The sequence below is a fragment of the Mastomys coucha genome, unplaced genomic scaffold (genome assembly GCF_008632895.1).
Source record: "Mastomys coucha isolate ucsf_1 unplaced genomic scaffold, UCSF_Mcou_1 pScaffold21, whole genome shotgun sequence".
Classification (NCBI taxonomy): Eukaryota; Metazoa; Chordata; class Mammalia; order Rodentia; family Muridae; genus Mastomys; species Mastomys coucha.
The window spans coordinates 39,717,899-39,739,833 of NW_022196904.1; the positions used below are offsets into that span (position 1 = coordinate 39,717,899).

Below are 21,935 nucleotides of genomic sequence, written 5' to 3' on the forward strand. Positions count from 1 at the left end.
AGAAAAGAAAAAAGAAAAAAGAAAAAAGAAAAAAGAAAAAAAAAAGGTTTTGTCTCTGTATCATAGCACACACTTTGTCTTTGTATCTGAAGGTGTTAGATTTGTTTTGTTCTCTCCTCTGGGAAGCAGTTGGCAAGTGAGGCAGAGCTTTGGTGTGCTATAAAATCATTACACAAGCAGAAAGTCCAAGGCCAGCAAAATAGAGACAATGAACCAACCAATATTAGCTCCTTGTCTTTTGGTTACAATCAGGGCAGAAAGCCATTATGAGAAGCAGAATTCTTCACAATTAGGTATTCCTGGAGCCATGTGTCTGGAGACATCATGGAATATGATGTAGAGAGGCCTGGGATGCTAATAACCAGGATCTAGGAGATGCCCATCATGGAAAACCACAGTGCAAATATTATACCTCAAGTCAGTGTGCCCTGTGCTTTATTAATATTCTTCACTGACCACAATCAGAATACAATATCTGATGCAGGAATACACAGAGGGTGTGCAGCTGTATTTTTCACAAGAAAACATTTCACAAAATGAAGATTCCACAAGGGTAGAAGTGCCTGAGGTCTGGTGGTCTGTAGTAGAAGAGATTCGGGAAGGTGTTTAACATTCTTCTTCACCTCATTTCACAGGTGAAGAGTCTAATATCAGAAGACCTACATTAGATAGATGAACTATAATGAATTAACATGAAGTAAACTGTTTGTATTAAGCCCTGTAGTGATGATCCCCACCTGTAATTCAGGTACTCAGGCAGATCACAAGCTTGTCCAAGGCCAGTCTAGGCTACATAGACTATCCTGCCTCAAATGACAAACAAATAAATATCCAACTCCTAGCCTTTATATTTTGATCTGTGCCACACTGCCTTTCCAGACATCACATATGTGCCTCAGTTCTAACCTCCCTAAAACACCTGCTGGGTCAAGTTAATCTATAGCTGGTGTTTATGAGAGCCTGGCCTCTTTGCACCTGGCCCTACTGATAACTGTTGGAAAATGAGGTTCCTCTTGAGTTGAGGCACCTGAATACAGGGAAGGAAGCAGGACAGCTACAGTCCTCAATCAAGGCAAAAGTTTATCTGGCCTAATGTAACCTCACATCACTGTTGTCTCCATAGGGACACCCTACAGGAAACTCACTTGAGGTAAAACTTCATACAACTTCACTAACTATCCCAACAAGACCAACTCCTCCAGCCTGAGCGAAGAGAAAATTACCCGGCAAACAGATGAGTGTTCCATTTTTGAAACGGAATGGTATGTTTCAGTAGCAGCAAAAAACCTGAAAACAATAGTGACTTTCTCATTTTGGCGTCTTAGCTATTCTAGGCAACACAGGGCATTTAGCTGAGTCAGTCCTACTTGGAGACGTGGAGATGATGATGGTTACAGCAAGCAGGATCTAGTCTCTCCAACAAATGGCCAGTGAAGGATGCTCAGCATCCGTGTTACCCGCTGATTCATTCATTTGCTCAGACAGTTCTGGTAATTTCCCTCTCCACGGCTTCACCCTTCCTTGTTGAAGGAGCCTATAATAACATGCCTCTCTAACTTCTGTCTCCAGTGCTTCCATCCACCTCTCACCTCATCTCAAATATAAAAATGACTTACCTTGTAAAGGAGTTTAGGAGGCAAGCTTTGCATACTTGATTCAATCTCTCATTCTCCCATTTGGGATCTGCCTGTATCCATGGAACATCTCATTTTCTGCATTCGAGGAAGGTGCTGATATGCTCACAGTGGTCCAGGAGGAGTAAGATTGCAATGGGCTAAACTTATACTTGAAGAGGTGAAATATTAAGTCATTAGCAAGAAGACCTAAGCCCCCCCCCTCTCTAATATTATCAGGTTTTATCACGAATAAAGCCAGACCACGTGGCTTTTCAGAGCCTCTTGCTTAATGGGTTCTGAATTTCTATGAAGGAAAGCTAATACTGTTTCCCGACTTTCACAACCCCAATGGCAGTTGAGCTTTTAACTGTGTATGAACTGAGCATGCACAAATCCCAGGCTGAGTAGGACAGGAGCACATGTCCCCAGTGACTCCTGGCCAGGATAAAACAAAAAGAAAGGAAGCCGATTTGTCCTATGCTTACCAATTAAAGTCCAGTTGTACTGGTTTGGCCTTTGTCAACTTGACGCAAACTGGGGCAATCTGAGAAGAGGGAACCTCGACTGAAAAATAAAATCTCTCTATCTAATGGGACTGTGGTCAAACTATGAGTAATTTTTTTTCTATTGATGATTGATGTCGGAGAGCCCAGCCCACTGCAGGTGATGTCACACGAAGCCACTGTGGGTGATACCACTACTGGTTAGTTGGTTTAGGGTTGTAATTTTAAAAATGAGTGGATCAGGCATGGTGGCACATGCATTTAATCCCAGCACTCAGGAGGCAGGAGGATCTCTGTGAGTTGAAGGTCAAGCCTGTTCTACAAATCAAGTCTGGGACAGCCAGAGCTACACAGAGAAACCCTGTCTTGGAGGAAAGAAGAGAGAGAGAGAGAGAGAGAGAGAGAGAGAGAGAGAGAGAGAGAGCGAGCAAACAATAAAATAGTGAGTCACAGAGAGCAAGCCAGTAAGATAGGCCCTTTTCTTCCACAAGTTTATGTTTATAGTGTTTATTCCAACAACAGAGAAGCAAACAAATACACTAACCTGCCAAGAAGACTCTCGGACCTGGGGAAAACAGAGTGGTTATTCATCTCAAAGCGAAGTCTTTGCAATATTATTGCAATAATGCCATAATAAAGAGACACCCAGAACCCTGAAGGGGAACATAAAGAAACCTGAAGCTTCCTGGGAAGAAATGTAGCTTGGAGAGGGAGTGCCACTTTCCTGGTAGTGAAAGGCAGCAGTGTGGGGCGGAAGTAGGAGAAGTGGGTGGAGCCCAATAAGCTACTTCCTTGACTAGCTCTCTAGAATATCCAAGAAGTAAAGTTAAAAGTAAGCACATACCTTTTTGAAGGTCACTTGAAGAGTTAGCCAGCCCATAACCTTAAATTGGACCCCATGTCCTTAATATGAGACCTGAAGCTTGTTTTCTAAATAGAGAAATAACCTTCCAATTTGCCCATAGATGATGAAGGCATTCTATATTATTTTTGTTTTATTTTCTCCCTGAAGTATTTGTAACTTTCTGGAATGGAAATTAGCTGTAGAGCTAATAATAGGGAGCAGGCTAGGTAGATCGCTCTGTTGGCTCAGTGTTTGTTGTATAAACAGGAAGACCTTCCAAAGCCCAGACCCTACAAGTGTAACTTGTAACTTCAATGCTGAGGAGCTGGAGACAGGAGGATCACTGGGGCTGGGACTCACACCAGCCTGCTCAGTCTGAAGACATTGTCTCAAAAGAGAAGGTGGGTGGCAGCTGAAAAATAATATTCAGGATTGATCTCTTGTCTCCACATAGAGGTACCCATGCATGACCATGTGAGAGAGAGAGAGAGAGAGAGAGAGAGAGAGAGAGAGAGAGAGAGAGAATGGAAACGGCCAAGTATGTGTGTAACTTGCACCAACAGCCTTCTGCAGAAGTCTGCTGTGGGCTGGCTGAACCCACTTTTTTGTCAAGACTTCATAATATAGTTTGCACTGCCAAGCTCTCCATGGCTTTTTTTTTTTATGTGGGGATAACTTGAGCTGGAACCCCATCTCCTCCTGCTCTGGAAGAGTTGTGACTCTCCAGGGAAAAAGACCCAATGGGAAGGACTGGGTCAATGATAGGTTATGGGAAAAGGACCCAATAGGAAGGACTGGGCCAATGATAGGCTATTGGTCTATAAACAATTAGAAGATAAATAGGAAGATGAAAGATAAGCAAATAGTTGATAGAGATACATACATTGGTTCATAAGTTTGTAGTTTTTTAAGGAACTGGCTCATGTAGTTTTGGAATGACATATCTGAAAGCCATACACAGCAAGCTGGAAAGAGATCTGGGGAAGAACTGATATCGCCGTCTTGAATCCAAAAGTTAGAATTTTGATGTTGCTAGCTGAAGAGAGAGAAATGTGTTCTCTTTGGGTGGGGGAACCTCAATCTTCACTCTTAACTCCTTCAACTGATTGGAAGAAGCCTATCCACATCACATATGGCAAAAGGCTTAAAGTCTACTGCTTTTAAATGGTTATCTACATCTTATCGCAACATATAGAGTACTATTTGACTAAGCAATTGACCATAGTCCAGCCCAGGTAACAAAATCAATAATCAGTTTCACTATTAAAACAAGTAAGCTCTATCTCCTGTGCAGTTTCTAGAAATTGAGGTCAAATCATACCTTGTATCAGTGGCTCTCATCCTTCCTAATGCCATGACCCTTTAATACAGTTCCTCGTGATGTGCTGACCCCCACCCATAAAATTATCTTTATTGCTACTTTATCACTGTAATTTTGCTACTGTTCAGAATCATAATATAAATATCTGTATTTTCTGATGATCTTAGGTGATGCCAAAGTAGTTGTGACCTACAGGTTGAAAACCACTCCCTTATATAATGCCGCATTAACTTCTCTGAATGCAGGCTCTCTTCTTAAAGTCCATCCTCACAACTGCTAGACAACAGGTTTATATTTATCTTGTCTACTGTTATCCCAGTGCCTAGATCAAGCCCTAGTATGTCTCACACTGGGATGGTCTTTTGCCTGATTTCAGGTTTAGAGGAGTCTCGGACTGTAGAACTTCAGGCAAACCCTGCACGTTCTTAGTAAATAGCCTTCTGAGAATCTTTGCCAGTATGGCTCTGGTGGAACTTGAAGAAGGGAGGAGAGAAGAGGCTCTCTCCAGGAATAAAGCTGAGGACTTCTCTTAGTCTCCCTCCCACAGAAGTGGGTAGCAACAGACATTTTGGGAGCTTCTAGCACCTTTACATGAAGCTACCTCCTCAGTGCCTCAGCCATTCTCCCACACTTTGTAGTGGTCTCTGCAGTCTCAGCCCTGGTGCCTCTGGGAAAACTCTGTGTCTGAAAGTCCAGCCCAAAATTTCTCTCCTAAGGCTCAACAACTGCCAACATGGCTTCCAGCCTCTCATCTCCCAGCCTTAGGGGTGACAGCTTCCCTAGCAATTACGAAGCTTGATATCAACCCAGTCTTTGTTTTCCTCTCAGCCCCTCTATCACGACACAACCATTTACCTCTGTTAAATTCACTGAGTTGAAAATGTCTAAAGAGGTATATATTGACATGATGAGGCCTCCTGCAACCATAATAATATTTCGGCCCACAAAATATACTAGCTAAATCAATTTTGTCCCAAGCTTGTATTCTCAAAATTCATAATTCAAAAGAAAGAAATTTGCCTGTTCAAAGAGCCATTAAAGTTAGTTAAGTGGTAGGACTCCAAATGGCTTTGCTTTGACCACAAAGGCATAGGGAATCCTCATTGTTCAGGCTGACAATGGACTCAGCCTAGTGCTCACAACAGACGCTTACTGAATGTGAATGGCAGCGCCCTCAAACCACTGAGGATGAAGGGTGGGCCTGTTTCCATGGACAGGGAGAGCTGATAGACAGAATCAACACAGTAACTTGCTGTCTTCAGGAAGAAACAGACACATTGACAAATTGTGATCATGTAACTAGAATGCCCAAGTTCACCGCTGCCTGTCACTCAGATGCCAATGAGCAGAGACAGAAATTGAATCGTTTATGCTTTATTCAGAAAGTTAGCAATGCAAGAAAAAGTGGATTCACATCCTAGAAGCCTATCTTCCATCTAATCTCTAGGTGACAAGTTATGTTGGAGGTTGGGGGTGCGGTTCAGGAGCTAAGACAATCATTCAAGAACGGGTCAGATGATCAGCCATTTTTCTGAGACTTGTGAAGTCTATGCTTCTCCAGTTACCATCTCTTTCTCCTTTCCTCATTCTATTGATGTTTAGGCAATTCCAGAAAGTCTGAATCAACTTAGTTCTGCTGGTTTCGACCTTGTACACCCCTCTGGGGCACATGGACTGGGAGAAGGTTAATGCAGAACAATCAGTCACAGTGTGTAATACCAGGTTAGTAATCACATGTACCTGTGTATTCCTCTCTACAATGGGGAGTACACATGTGTCTATAATACAAAATATAAACATGAATGTGGGGAAACCCAAGGTAGCTGGGAGCAAGGGGAGTGTTCATTCTGCAAACCACAGACACCACATAATTTGTTCCTACAATGTCAGTCACCTGGAAGGAGGGAGGCCCTGTCATCTTCACTTCACAGACTCCTTTGGACTCCGAGACTCATATTTTCTCATTGTGACTCTAGTATTCTTGTCGCTCATCCTGGCCAGGCCACATAGCCTCAATTTTTTTTTAATTCACAGAAGTTTCAATACCACTCCTTTTTTTATGTAGAAGCCTCCTGAAAAAGAAGTAATTTCAACTAACATATCCTTAATTTAATCATGATTCTAGCGCCAGCAATCACCCAAAGCACTCATCCCCAAGTATCATACCACGCCATATGGTTCTCTCATTTAGGCTTCGAAAAACCCTCACAAAGTAGGAGCAGACCTGTGACTTGGCTAAGGAGACCCAGCTCCTGGGCAAGAGTCCCCAGTGAAGAGCTAGCTCCATCTGTCTCCCAGATCAGCAGTCCCCATCACTTCATCTCCATAACAACTGAAGGATGGCTGAGGCAATGGAAGATATTTAACCAGGAAGACAACACAATGGAAAGGGGTGATGCCATCATTCTTTCAATTATCAGTAGGCTTCACTGTAAAACAGAAACCTCACTGAAAATGTTCATGGCCCCTCGAAGACAATCAGAACCAATAGTGATATAGAGTTCTGCTTAATGTAACTGAAAGGATGGTTGGTAGAGAGTGTACACACATTACTGTGGGTGTTCTAGAGATAACAATGATAGCTTCTACTAGATGTGATAGAGTAAAAGAACCCTGACTCAGAGAACATATACAGTAGAGGACTTCTAGCAAATGTTTTTAAATTTATTATTAGTGAGCAATTGTGCATGCATGCATGTGTGTGCATGTGCATGCGCGTGTGCGTGTGTGTGTGTGTGTGTGTGTGTGTGTGTGTGTGTGTGTTTGCTGCAGTGCCTATGTAGAGGTACAACCTTGTGGAACTGCTTCTTCTTTTCCACATTTACATGGACTCAGGGAACTACTGAACCATCTTGTAAGCTCTGGGTACAGGACTTTTAATGGCCATATAGATATGAAGTTACTTCTTTTTTTAAGACTTTTTTTTACATTCCTTGATTGGTTAATTGACTGATTGTAGGAGCCATACCACAATACATATTTGAAAATCAGAGAGCAACTTGCAGAAGTCAGTTGTTTCTTTCCACCACGTGTTTTCCAGTGATAGAACTCCAATCTTTAGCCTTGACAGGAGGGACTACCCATTGTGGGATCACATTTGCCTTTAAATTACTTCCTGAGTTCTGCCTACCCCATTCCATGAATTTAGATCCTTGTAAGTCTGGATTATGATTCTAAGTCATTCCCAGCTGGTAAACTGACTCCTCAAAATAAAATAGACAAAAAATAAATAAATCTGTAAATCAAAATTACCCATTGTTTGAAAATTATCAATTTTGTGTTGATGATTTTTATAAACATCTATGTATCTATAACTGTTCTAACATACCCAGGACTTCCCAGAATTCTTAGTTTCATCTTAATTGCTTAAAAGAATTCATTTTTATACAGTTCGGATAATTCTGCTTATTTGGGAATATTTTCACCAATTTTTATATTCTTCCTCATAATATAGTGATCTACCTGAAGGAAGTGAGGACAGAATGCTCAGGCTTCTAGAGGTGTTCCTTGAGCACTTCCTTCTGCCTTGCTCATGGGTCCCTCACCCCAGATTCTGCACAAAGTAGCATCATGGAAGTGTTTATCTCTTTCAGATGCAGGACTCCAGCTTGTCCTTCACTGGAGAACAATCTCCCATGGGTGTTTGGGGCTGGGATCAAACTATCTTGGTCTTGTAGCAGATAATTTTCTTTTTTTCTTGTCTGGCCCATAAGATGAACAACACAGGAAGATTTCCCATAGTACCATGTTACAAAATGCACTCGGGTATGCTGAGTCCACAGATTCATTTTGCAAGAAAGGAAATTTAAGACCAGAGACTATTTGTCTTTTCTGAGGCCCTGTGCAGGTGATGTCTGGTATATATTTAAAGGACATTGGGACTCTTGCCCAATGCTTCTTCCTCTGCCCAGCACAACTCCTTCACCAGGTTTAATTTCTGCATCTCTAAGGCAGAAGGAAAATGACCTAGGAAAAGACACTCTATGGGTCTGTGAAGTGGCTCATCTCTGATCACAACTGGAAGTCTGGCCTCTAGTGTCCTCCATTCAGGTCACCTCAATATCTTTCTCTGTTCTGAACTGCTCTGCCCTGGGGACATACTAGCTCTGTGAGCTCTTCGTGGTTGTGTTATATGAAGCTTCCGGACAGTTGAGTTCGTCATATGATTGGTGTTAGCACCTGTACAATGAACTTCCACCCGAAGCCTGCAGCTCCCTGAAGCAAAGGGGTAAGATAAGCCATTCTTCTCCTAACTCAACCTTTAGGGTCAAAGACCTAAGCAGCTCTTCAAAATGAGTCACGTGATTAGCTGAATTGGGAGCTTCTAGAGTATTTATCTTTCTCCACTCTTCCTCCTCAACCATGTCTTTAGGGTAGAGTTTCTGCCAAGTTTTACCCCTTTCACCCAGCAATTATTTATTGAGATCTGGGCTCTCCTGGTCACTGACTGGAGGCAGTGACAGACATGTACAATACAGTGAGGCAAGCACATTGCAGAGTGCTGTGCTGTGGGGCAGAGGTGATGGTCGTCTAGGCCACACTTACCCTCAGCTCCCCCTCAGTCTTTGTTTTCCCCTCTTCCTTCCATTGGTTCTTCCAGGCTCCATCTTGCTCTCTTCCCTCTGAATATTTATTATTTTTCTACTCTCCTAGATGGTGTGAGACGTTGACTCTGGATCCTTGTGACTCGGACCCTACATACTTGGCCAAGATAGGAGAATCCATTTCACCCAACTTTCTGATATTTTTGTTTCCTATACCTCCAAGATCCCAGTGGCCTTTACTCTCTCTTGGGTATCTGTCTTAGTTAGGGTTTCCATTGCTGTTAAGAGACACCATGACCAAGGCAACTCTTATAAAGGCAACATTTAATTGGGGCTGGCTTATAGGTTCAGATATTCAGTCCATTATCACCAAGGCACATGGCAGGGCCCAGGCAGACATGGGCTAGAGGAGATGAGAGTTCTACATCTTGATCCAAAGGCAGCCAAGAGAAGACTGGCTCCCACGTGGCTAGGAGGAGAGTCTCAAAGCCCACCCCCACAGTGACATACCTACTCCAACAAGGCCACACCTCCTAATAGTGCCACTCCCTGGGTCAAGCATATACAGATCACCACAGTATCCAAGCCCCCTTGTTATTACATTCTGTCTTGGCTTCATTCTCTAGAAAGTGTTTCTCATCTCAAACTGATTTCTAGCTTATGTCTCACTACTCCAACATCAAACTTCTCAGATCAACAGGAATCAGGAGAGAATCTCACTTCCTCCCCTCACTTTATACTGCAGGTTGAACTCTCCCCTCCAAAAACAGATGTTCAAGTCTTAAGTCCTGGTGACTGTACTTGCAAATAAGGTTTTATAAAATAATCGAAATAGGGTTTGAATTGGGCAAGGATGAGACCTAAACCAGGGGCTGCTACCTTTATAAAAAGGGGCGAATAGTGCAGAGACAGAAAACTGGGGTGAATGGCATGGAAGAAGCAGAAGTTGAAAGGATACACCCACATAGCACACAAGGCTTGATCATGACCACAGATATCCTACCCTGGAGCTTTAGAGAGACCACAACCCTGTTCATACTCTAATTTAGGGCCTTTAGCCTATAGAACTGCAAGGTGATGGTTTTATGCTTTTTTAAGTCACTCATTGTAGTATTTTTCTCTGGTGGCCTAGAACATTGATAAATGATCCTAGATGTGTTTAGATTTGGGGGTAAATAGCTTTCAGTGCTTGGAACTGCGTGTACTATAGGTTCTTTCTTCTGTAAATTGTTCCTACTTAAAGCCTTTGAAGATCCTGGCAGACACAAGACTTTCTAGCACAGCTGCATGGACAAGACAGATAAGTAACTAGAGAACCCACAAGTCACGGAATAAATAACTATAAAGTGGCTTATCTCTCTTTAAAGATTCTGAATAAAAACGCATAGATTCAGTGACTGGCAAGCAGGAGGCCATGAGGCCATGGGCCCATGAAATGCTATAAAGTCAGAGCTGTCCTCATGTTCTAGGACAGTGATTCTCGACCTATGGGTTGCAACCCCTTGGGGGTTGACAGAGCCTTTCACAGGGGTCACCTGAGGCCACAAGAAAACACAGATACTAACATTATGATCCATAATAATAGCAAGCTTTATGTTATGAGGTAGCAACAAAACTAACTTTATGGTTGGGAGGGGGGATCAGTACAACATGAGGAACTGTATTAAAGAGTCCCAGAGTTAGGAAGATTGAGAACCACTGAGCTAAGAGAACATACCTTGTTTTCATTTTGTCTTCTGTGAAGTGGTTGCTGTTACTATTGCCACTTGACTGATTAGAACGTAGAAACTCAGAGTGGTAGGGCCTTTCTAGAGTGAAGCTCTGTGACCTATGTCCCACCTTGATTCTCCAGAGCAGCTGTGACCTTGAGAAGTCTCTGAAAGGCTCTGAACTTAGAGCTGACGCCTGGATTCTGAACTTAACTCTCCCTGGTGACTCTGATGCCAGCACTACAAGTAGGAAAAATATGGCACGCTGCCCTCATCATTGTGTGTTCTTGGTCTTAACTCTTTGATATTGTCTTGCTGGATGTTCTTACACAACTGATTGTCCCACTGGGCTGTATAACTCTGAGGCCATGGGGGAGGTGCTGATCCCTGCTCTGCTTGGCCCATAGTCTTGTTTGAATCTAAACCAAAGTTGCAAAGTGGAAGTAATGTGTTTTGCAAACTGTAGAGCCAGAGATGGGATTCTTTAATGCAGATCAATATTTTGAGCACGTGAGAATTGTGCTAGCTGCCTGAGATAGAAACAGAAATGACTGGTATCTATTTTTGCACTCAGCAACTGAAGGGTGAGCAGCTCCCATGGGCCCTGTACTGTGTTGTGTGTTGGGAATAAGTTTATGTTGAGACAAATCAGGTTCTGTGCTGACAAAACTGCTCACCATATGTAAGAAAGATAGATGTTCTAAATGTGAATGCAATGAGCCCTAGTGTCCTATCAAAGCTGTAATGGAGGCATTAGAGGGTGCTATTAGTATACTTAATGGGGCATCTTAACCTGGCCTATGAATCTGGGAAGGTCACTCCCAAGGAGAGGATATTTAAGTGTGTTTGAGAAGTACCTAGACTGAGAAGCTGGGTACACAAACAATGCTCAGTGATGATCATTTATTTAGAAGGTAGAGATGGGAGTTTTGCCATAGCTCCATCAGTCAAGGTAGATTTAATGCCCATTGCAGAATACTTTGGGTCTGTTTTTCTCCTCCCAGTAATCTCTGTCTCTCCCATACACAGATAGACACAGATACATATACACTTGCATGAGTGCACATACAACCACATATACACACACATTAATGATTACACACATACATGGTTCTGGCTAACTTAGCACTTAAAGTATAAACCACACATGGGCTCCTAACTCAGCACACATTTGCCAGTCTGTGCACTGGATGCTATTGACAGAGGTTTCTGGCCTAACAGGGTGAGAGCATTCAAACGAAAGAGAAAGGAGCAGGGAGGGGAAGTGCAACCATTGGCTAGTGAGCAAGGTACAAGGGAACTTCTAGTGGAGAAAGAGTTCTCTTCCCAGGCAGTGTTACGGCTCTTTTAGGACAGATGCTCTCAGGCAATGGAGTAATTCTCACATACCTTTATTCCTTCTAGATAGGATCTTATATACAATTTTTGGGGTGGGGTGGGGTCTGACAGCGGGTACTTCCTATTGGCTTGGTCTGAGATGTTAGGGATGCCTCATCTACATGTGGAGGGGCTAGGGGGCAATGTCTCTACTCGAATGATAGTTATAGCTCTCTCTGGGGGGGGGGAGGGGCTGTGGCTATGTGACAGGGGCCTGGTGTCAGGAGCAGGTGAAGCTTCTGCTGTCCCTACTTCCAACCCAGCTCAACCTTACCAGGCTTCCTCTCATGGTCCACCGCCCCATACCCATTCATGCTGTTGTTTTAAAATAGCTCATATCTCATGACTTGATCTTTGATGTTTCACAAATGAAATAAAAGGTTTTCAACTTATGAGTAAGACTTGTCCACGGGCAGAAGAAAAAGGATTGAGCAAGATGTCTCAGCAGGTCCCATGACTTTCCGAAGGCAACTCTCTATCACACCCTGTCTTCTAGGCAAGTGAGTCCCTGTGGCCTCTTGGAACTTTTTCCCTTTAGCATGTGCCATCTCTGCCTCTCTTTATCTATTCCACCAGAAGAACAGTAATCATTGTTCACTAAGTGTAGCCTCTCAAAGTGTCTTAGCCTGTACCTGGCACAAATCAGGATCTCAGTCACCACTCCTCCCTACCTAGCCTCCAGCCTACCACAAAGAGCATTGGCATTTTCTACTTGGTCCATGTGAGGAGCTGTACACACACAGATGAGTGTGTGGGCTTTGTTGTTTTTATTGTATCACTGTCTGTTTGCTTTGTTTTGACATTCCAAAGGGACTCTTTGGTGCCACTATGATAACAATCACAGTCCTCTGCTTAAAAACACGTCCATGGCCTGGCCAGAGGAGAAATAAATAAGCCCAGAATCAAAAGTTTAAGGAGAAAAATCAGTCATCATCCATACTATCACACTGTAACACTGTGACAACAGACATTAGGAGATCCTAATATGAAATGCTCAAATCAAATAATTTCTCAATGTTGTAAAAAAAAAAAAGTACTTAGTATGATTTGTGGACCTGGGACACTTTGACATCATCCTTACAGGCCAGTTTTTACGTTGTGGTTGGTTACTTGTTTATATATTTGGACATTTCTTGTTAGGCTTCACCGTTTGCCAGATATACGAAGCAAGGTAGAGGGAAGATAAAAAAAAAAAAATGGATGTTTACAAATAGCCCACAGCCATGGAGAAAGATAATGATCTCTGCTAGAACTAGAAGGCTAAGTTTGATAGGTGAGTACTAGAGAGCAAGTTTAAGAGTCTTTCTCTTGGTGCTAGACAGTAAGCCATGGGAATCAAGAGAACAGGCCTCTTTCTTGCTCAAATGCTTTCCCAATGCTGAGCTGTGTCTGGTATGTAAGAGAAAGTTAATCTGTGCTTGTAGGGTGAGAATAGTTCCACCTATGTAAGAGTATTAGAGAGAAAGAAGAGGCTTCATCTTACTTAGGAAAGCTACGTGATCAAAGCTAAGAGGAACCATAAAAAAGTGTGCTTTCAGCTTCAGCTTCCATGCAAATTTACATATGAGGACACCTACAAAAAGGGGAAGTGGTTTGCTCAGAATCACAGTGTTGTGGGCAGACAAATGCCCTGCCTCTCCCCCTTCAAAACTGTATTTGCCCGTATTTTTTATATAAGGTAATAAGCGTAAGATATGGTCAGAGTGGGCTCTAATCCAATTTAACTCCTGTCCATACAAGGAGAAGGAATTAAGATAAATATGCGTGCAACAGAGACCTGAGAAGGAACATGGAGAACAAAATCCACAAGCTAAGGAGACCAGCCTCAGAAGAAACCAAGCCTGCTGAGACCTTGGCCTTAGGCTTCCAGCAGTCAGCCCTATATGACAATAACTCACTGGCCCTTTGGCCATTCAGTAGGTACTGCTTTTTTTATGGCAACCTTGAAAATCTAACACACAGTGAGAGTTAGAAGCCAGGTTTGCTGAATCTCCATCCTTTCCCCTTTACACAGCAGCACCCGGCTGGTTCCAACCAATGCTTTCCCAATCCCACTCCTGAGGAGGAGCTTGGCAATTATGTCACTAACTAACCCATTTACAAAGCCTAGAGTGTGCCAAGCTGTCCTCTACACACTTCACACACATCGATTCACTTAATTCTTTCAACATTACCATGAACTAAACATCATTTGGTATTCTATTTACAGATGAGAGAACTGAAGGACGAAGGTAGAGTGGCATTTTAAAGATCACAAATATCACTAAAGGCTGAAGATGTGAGTCAAGCCTGGGCAGCTTCAGGAGCTCTCACACACATTCATGCTTGTCTACTGGCGCATGTCTACAAAGGTATTCTCAAAGGTGAGAGACGGCGACAGCCCTTGGCATCACGAGGCTCCCTTCCATAGAGGAATTAGACACAGATGTGCTTATCTTGACCTGGAGTAGCTTGTTGAAGGGATAAAACTAATGAGCAGAGTGGATTCAGGAGCTTGGCTAAGAAGTGGGGTGTCAGAAATTATTCAGTGCAGACTCTTCCGGTATGTCAGGACATCAAAACAAAAGCATGGGATAGATTTTATCAGTAAGTCCTTAAAGACAAAAGAACCAAACTACATCGGCTGAAGCACTGACTACTAAAAGAAATGAGATTGAACCCTCTCTCTGCCAAGTATTAAGCGAATTGGTAATTTATGGAATCAGCTAAAAAACCATCCCATGGATTAGATCTAATGTATGCCGAGCACTGGTACAGTTGCTAATGCATGCTAAGTGATCAATAAACAGACATCAGGTTAGGTAATGATCAGGGAGTGACCACATTACAAGGTTCTCTCCCCTTTGAAGCCCTCCCCAGGCTTCATCCTACACTATCCAAATCACCTGTCTTTCCCTCTTGCTCTGGAGGAAGTCATCTGCCCATCCTTCTATTTGTCATTCAGTTTGCTCTGCATAGCATCATAAAAGTTGATGACACATTCGTACATCCACCCATCTACTCACTGTAATTATGGTAAGTAGTTTCTAGGTCTCAGTACTGTTCTGGGCACTAGGAGTTCCTAGACAAACACAATGTGTTTCCCATCCTCAGTGGGTGTAGGCTTTGTGGGTAGCCTACAGTGTGCCCAATAAGTAGGGCCACTGACAATAATAATACATTTATAATTTTGCTGTTTCAGGGTAATTTTTTTTCCCATGGGTAAACCCAGTACTTTATTTCCAGACACTTATTTCATGGTTTATAGAAGGTAGAGTCACAGTATTAATTCTGTTCTGATTTAGCCTTTAAAGATCTAACCAAGCTGGGCTTGGTAACAAGACACATCAAGGAATTACCACAAAGAACTGTGTTGAGTGCAGGCCTAGCAAAGCCCCAATGTTTTCTGGATGCTGAGGTAGGAGAGAGCTCCCCAGTGGTAAGAACCAAGAGTATTCTTGATTCATAGCCACCAGTCTGTGCAAGACTTACATGCCAGCTCCTCCACACAGTCCACCAAAAGGAGCAGGTGAGGCTTGTCCAGTTATATCTCCACCCTCCCTGTGGAACTCTCATATTTTCTGCTTTCTTTTTTCTTAAAACATATTTTTATTTATTTATTTATTTGTCTTGGGGGTGGGGGCTGGCATGGTGAGGGAGCTTTGTGTGGGTGTGTGTAAGGATCAGTGGAAAACATCCAAACTTTTCCCTTCCCACCATGATCCTAGAGAACAAACTCAGGTTGTGACACTTGTTGGCAAGTGCCTTTACCACTGCTCATATCTTCTGCTTTCTATGAGGAATCAGGCCCTGATGGTAGAGGTACCTTGCTCAAGAGCACATGACTGAAGAGCAGCCAGACAGTTCAACAGCTAACATCTGTGAGGTTGTGCATAAGACAGGATGCTCTTCATCTGCCAAAACCTCTGCTCTGGAACTGTGCATACTTTTCCTCAATTAATTTTCCAAACGCTTACATGAAGTTGTTCTTGACTCCATTTCACAGTTGAGAAGACTGAGGTGAGGGAGAGACTTCCACAAGGACATCTAGCTTTGAAGTAGCCCACTCCGGGACGTTGGAATAACAGCCTGAACATGCACCTGTAGAACCTTCGGAGTGGGAACCTGAAGTGGTGCCAAGGGTGTGGCCGAAGGAAAGACCATAGAGGGGGCGGGGCAGAGGGCGGGGATGACCGGCAGTTCTCTAGAGGCGAGAAAGTCCCGCCCCCATGAGAGAGAGGCCGGGGATTGGCTTCTCGTAGCGGATTGGCAGCGCTGGGATGCTCGCAGTTAGGAGGGCGGAGCGCGAGCCGGAAGTGGGCGAGTGGCGGCTGAGGCGTGCTGGGAGAACCGCGGCTGCCACTTTGCGCTGGAGCCGCAGCCGCAGCCGCAGCGGCAGCCGGGCGGGCGCGGGGCGTGATGGAGGGCCCGGGCCTGGGCTCGCAGGTGAGCGCGGCTGGACGTGGGCGGCGGTGGGGACCTAAGCCGCGGCCAGGTGAAGCGCTCCCGCAAGGGCGGCGGGACCTGGGCCTTGGCCACACTAAGAAAGATGCTGCTTGTCCTTTGAGGTGGCCGCAGAGCGAGGCCGGGCGCTCCTGCCGCCTCCATTCGGCGGCTGGACGTCACGCACCGGCGCCTAAGTTGGCTGGAACCTGTAAGGTGTCAGGTAACACACCTCAGATAGCACAGCCAGCCTTAGACCTTAGCCCGGAGTCTGAGAGAGTCCGTTGAGAAATGTCCAGCCCTAGCGCCTAGGCTGCCGCCTTCTCTCCACCTTGTGCAGTCTTAGCTCTTGTTCCTACCCCCATCCTTCCTACTCCTTGAAAGCCTCGAGGCTGTGGAGGCAGGAGGAAGGGAGCTCCATGGTACCATCTGCAAAATCCCAAAGGATTCTATTCTGAGAAGGGCTAGACTAGTCCTAGAGGACAGAGGAGGCCAAAGGGGAAGCTATAAAAGCCAAGAGAACTAAGAACTTGTCCCATTGGTTGTGACCTCTAAAGACTAATAACTGGCATTGAATAGATTCCCACTTAATATTTTCAGGCTTCTTCAATCCTATTAAATGTTTAGCGTGTGCTACATGCATTTATGTGCACCTTTTTTATCCCAGCATCAGAGTTCTTAAGCATTTACAGGTGAGTAAACTGACACAGTCTCTAATTCGAGTTAGGCCAGAAGTAGATTTGTTTTCTTCAAGAAGTTTGAGGTAATCACATGGCTTGAACTCTTTAAAACAATTTTTCCCCAATCCCAAGAGTGTTTTTCCTATCTCTCTATTTTTCTTCTTCAACCAGTTTGGTGTAGGTTTAAGTGGAAAATAACATGCTGAGGTGTTTTAATTGGGAGTTTTTGCATTTTAAAAGAAATAAAAACGGTGTGTAGGGAGTCTGAATTGCTATGAATGAGCATAGACTCTTTACATGAAAGTGTCTCATTATTTTTCTCAGGCTCAAACGTTGGTAAGAGTAGGCCTCATTTCTTAATTACTGTCACTCATTAATAAAAGCCTGTGAGAGCTTAGGTTTACTCCTCCATACTGAGGGGGAAATCACCCTGCTCAAGTTCCATGACATCAGAAGGGAGAGGATGGTTTTAGAGTTGAGGTTGGTGAGGCAAGTTGGACTATTGTTAATGATAATTGCTGTTGCTACTTTCTTCAGTTATAATGTGAAGAGCTTACACTTCTTAGAAATCCCCCAGTCTTGGTCTTCTCTACTCACTTTGTGAGCTAGGTAAGAGTAAGTATTTCTAATTTTAAAAGTGAGAACAGACACACAAAACAGTCACATGCTAGAGAGCAACTGAGTATCACAGCCAAGATTCCATTCATTCATCTTGTAAATGTGTTTTGAATGTCTCCTGGAAGTTGGGCTCTGTTCTTCATGAACAAAACAGACACACAGCATCCCTTTTGTTGAATTTGCTTCTTAATGCTAATTGTGTGTATGTGTGTGTGTGTGTGTGTGTGTGTGTGAGAGAGAGAGAGAGAGAGAGAGAGAGAGAGGGAGAGAGGGAGGAAGGGAGAGAGAGGGGTTTGGTTCTCAGTTATGTTTAATACCTCACCTTTTACAGTTTTGTTTGCTCAAGGAACTCCCAGCTACACCAGGCTGTAAGCCGTAATACTTACTCTATCTGAAGTCTCTCCTGAGTATTGATGTGGCTTATTCCTCCATTTCTATGTCTTCAGACAAATCTCACCACAGTGTAGCATTTTGATGTCCTTATACTTAAAATTGCAGGCCTTTCTCATTGTCATCACTAACATTAACGCTCCCTGACCTCCCTCCTAGTTTCATATTTCTCCCCAGCATTTAATGTCGTGCAATATGCTGTTGATCCTGATGATGCACTTTCTCTCCTCTGCTGATTATAAGTGCCATGAAGATAGTGATTTGTATCAGATGCATTAATCATTGCTTTCTGTCAAGCATAAAAAAACGAATCTAACACTGGTGTTCACCCAATAGTGAGTTTAGAAACTTAACTCTGATACTTCTGTTAATATTGTGACAAATTTTAATGGTTTTCTGTCATACCTCCGTATCCCCATTTTATTTGCTAGTCAGCCTTACCAGATTTTTCCACATCATGATTTTCTCTTAGAATTCACCATAACTTCAAGAATGCTTACTATTTTAAAAATAATTTGATTACATCATAATTACCATATATAGCCTAAAGATGCTCAGTTGAGCATGCTCAAAAGCATGATGGCATGGAAAACAGCCATTGTTAACTCTTGGATCTGTGCATCAGAAATGTAAATATACTGGTTCAGGTTGGTTCCTCTCCCTGTTCCATTGTGTCTAGAGCCTCAGCAGGAAAGACTCAGGCTAGATGTAAAGTGCTAGCTAGGACTGGTATTACCTAGGAGTGTCTTTACCTGCAAATCTGGCCACTGATGCTGATTCTCTACAGATACCTGGACTTCTGCACAGCATGGTAGCTGGATTCCAAAAGAAGTGTGTCTTAAGAGACAATAAGAGGAAGCTTCCAGTTTCTAAAGCCTAGGCTTGCAAACTGGCACAGCAGCATTTCTACAATATTTTATTAGTGAAGCAGTTCACAGAGCTTAGAGTCAAGAGAAAGTGCTGTAAACCTTCACCTCTTGACCTTGAAAATAAGAAAAACTGGGGACTAATTGTATAAAAATTGCCACTGGTATAACTTATGCTTCATACATAATGTTCAATTTTGACCCTTTTCTTCTCTGTGAAGAAGTATTTAGCTATATATGTCTTTCTTGTTATTCCTTTTTTTATCCTTCTCTCCAACAACCCATGCATCTTATAAAAACAAAAAAAACAAACATGGTATACTGGTCCCTTGAATCATTTGTGAACTAGAATCCTAGGTGGACCAGAGAAAACCAAATGGATCAGAATCATAGACTATTTAGAGCCAGTTTTCTTGCATGTGAATAGATTATAATTACTATGATACAGAAAGAATCCTAAAAGGTCTTACTTTTCTTTTAATGTAGCTAAGTACCTGTTAGTTTTGGCTATATATGATTCTGTGTTTGCTTATTTAGCAGATAGTTCCAAACAAACCTATTCAAAAGAGCATTACGGTTCTTGTTCTGGGTGAGATGAAGGGATAAAAGCATCTCTCTCTCTCCCACTGAATATAGATATGAAGTCTGGCAGACTTTAAAATGTCTCCAGAAGGACCCTGGAAAAGTAAATGGTAAATCATATTAGAGACAACCAGAAATCAAACTCCACAAACCCTGCAGATAATTTAATTTTGTCACCTCTGGTTTGCCCCTGCTACAGACTTGAGCCCTGGAAGAGGACATTCCTGTAAACAGAACATTGCAGAGCAATGTAATTCACTCAAGAAGCAAGAAAGGGATCTTTTGGCAGCTTCAGTGCTAGAACTTTCCTCAGTAGCTAGAATAATTAAGATTTCATGGGTAATTTCTGGAATTGAGCACAAAACCAAAATCTGTGAAATAATAAGTTGATAAACTGGACAACAAAATTTAAAACTTAGCAGATAATCAGTTCTTTTAAGGAAAGGAAAGCTACAGTCCAGGAGAAAATATTTTGAAAATCACATATCTCTTGTATTTATCTATATTGTTTAATATCAAGAACTCTTAAAACTTAACAGTAAGGAAACAAAAAGCACAGATGAAAAATTGCAGGCAGACATGTTAGTACATGACTATTAACCCAGCTCTCAGGAAGCCGAAGCAGGAAGATCACAAGTTAGAGGCTAGCTGTGAGACCCTGGACCAAAAGAAAAGGGTGGCAAAGATGAACAGAAACTGCGTAGAAGATTTGCAGAAGACAGATTAGCACATGAGATAGTGCTTAGCCTCATTTACCCTTAGGGATATGTAAATTAAGACCCTTATGAATATACTGTACCTCTGTTGTGCTAACTGTTGACTAAATTGATGCTCTTTTAAAGTCTCTTTCTGGTTCCCAGATTCGTTTTGGTTGTTTTGGTTTTGTTTTTTTCTGTCCCGTGTTATTTTGTGTCTTCTCATGCTACAGTTAGTGAAGGAAGTGTTGTAATCCCTATAATTATGAGCTGATTTCTTTTTTCAGTTCTGTCCGTTCTTACTTCATAAATTTAAACGTTTGAATTCTATGTCCAGTGTTACATCTTCTTATATAATTAGCTCTGTAATATCAAGAAGTCTCATTTACTCCTCAAAATATTGTTGACACTGCTCTGTCATATCTTCCAGTAACCACTACATTCCTCATACTTAATGTTTGTGTACATCTGTGTGCATTTATATGTTTCAGTTGAACTTTCCATAGATAGTCGCTGTGTTTTTCTAACCTTGTAGAGTTTATTCTGTATATGCTTGTATAGAATATATTCTTTTTAATTTTTTAATTTATAATACATGCAAATAATGTCTTTTTGTTTTAGGAAGCGTTGCAAAACTTTAAGTATCCCAGATCTGAAGCTTCAGCCCTCCCCCCACACACACACACTCATACACACACACACACACTTTCTTCCCTGCTTAGTTTATTTCTCTCTTGAAATATGCTCTTATCTTGAGCCACCTCAGCCTGTTGCAGGTATTATTTCTTTCTGCCTTCTCATTTATACAGAGAGGCCCTGAGGCTCTAGCAGCCCTTTTTTTAAAAAAAATTGGATATTTTCTTTACATTCATTTATATTTCAAATGTTTTTCCCTTTCCAGGTCTCTGCTTTGGAAACCCCCTATCCAATCCCCCCTTGCCCTGCCTCTATGAGGGTACTCCCCCATCCATCCACTCCTGTCTCCCACCCTGGCATCCCCTTATACTGGGGCATCAAACACCCTCAGGCCCAAGGGCCTCTCCTCCCACTGATGTCCAACAAGGCCATCCTCTGCCACATATGTGGCCAGCGCCATGGGTATTCTTTGCTTGGTAGTCTGGTCCCCGGGACCTCCCTGTTGGTACTGTTGCTCCCTCCATGGGGCTGCAAACCCCCTCAGCTCCTTCAGTCCCTTCTCCAACTCCTCCATCAGGGACTCCTGAGCTCAGTTTAATTGTTGGCTACAAGCTTCTGCCTCTATATTTGTCAGGTGGTGGCAGAGTCTCTCAGGGGACAGCCATATCCGGCTTCCATCAGCAAGCACTTTTTGACATCCACAATAAGTCCAGGGTGTCTAATAACCCTTTTAACATTATAACTCAGCATTGTTACAAAGTTGCCTAAAAGAATCACCAACAATCTCAATGTATTAAGAAAGTCTACTGTGTCCTGTTGGTCATATTCAGCCACATCATATGTATCTTTAGGTACATGAGGCTAGTGGCCACAGGAAATACATATTGAAAGTATTTTCTCAAATTATGATATTTTGGTGTCTGTAGTAAGGTTCACTCACTTCTCATACTTTTTTTTTAATTAAAAATAGTCTTTCACACACTATGTTCTGATCATGGTTTTACTTGTCTTAATTCCTCCCAGATCCATCCCATCTCTCCACCTACCCAATTCCATGCCCTTTCATTCGTTCATGTGTGCTCGCACTCCCTCCACACCCAAAAAACCCCAAACTTTCTTAACTTCTTATTCC

The 21,935-nt window shown here is 42.7% G+C and overlaps 1 protein-coding gene and 1 long non-coding RNA gene across 2 annotated transcripts in view; one reads left to right on the forward strand and one right to left on the reverse strand.

Moving 5' to 3' along the window:
• Nucleotides 1-413: 413 nt before the first annotated feature.
• On the reverse strand, nucleotides 414-16,216 carry LOC116102263. The gene is made up of 5 exons (XR_004123044.1): nucleotides 15,871-16,216; nucleotides 6,179-6,356; nucleotides 2,664-2,684; nucleotides 1,617-1,785; nucleotides 414-659 (listed from the first exon to the last, which is right to left on the reverse strand). It is a non-coding gene; the product is annotated as an uncharacterized LOC116102263 (long non-coding RNA).
• The window catches only part of Zdhhc13 (zinc finger DHHC-type palmitoyltransferase 13), a 55,720-nt gene continuing 49,973 nt past the window's right edge, over nucleotides 16,189-21,935 (forward strand). The window contains exon 1 of the mRNA XM_031386754.1: nucleotides 16,189-16,339. Coding sequence (XP_031242614.1) covers nucleotides 16,313-16,339 — 27 coding nt within the window. The 5' untranslated portion in view covers nucleotides 16,189-16,312. The remainder of the gene's footprint in view (nucleotides 16,340-21,935) is intronic.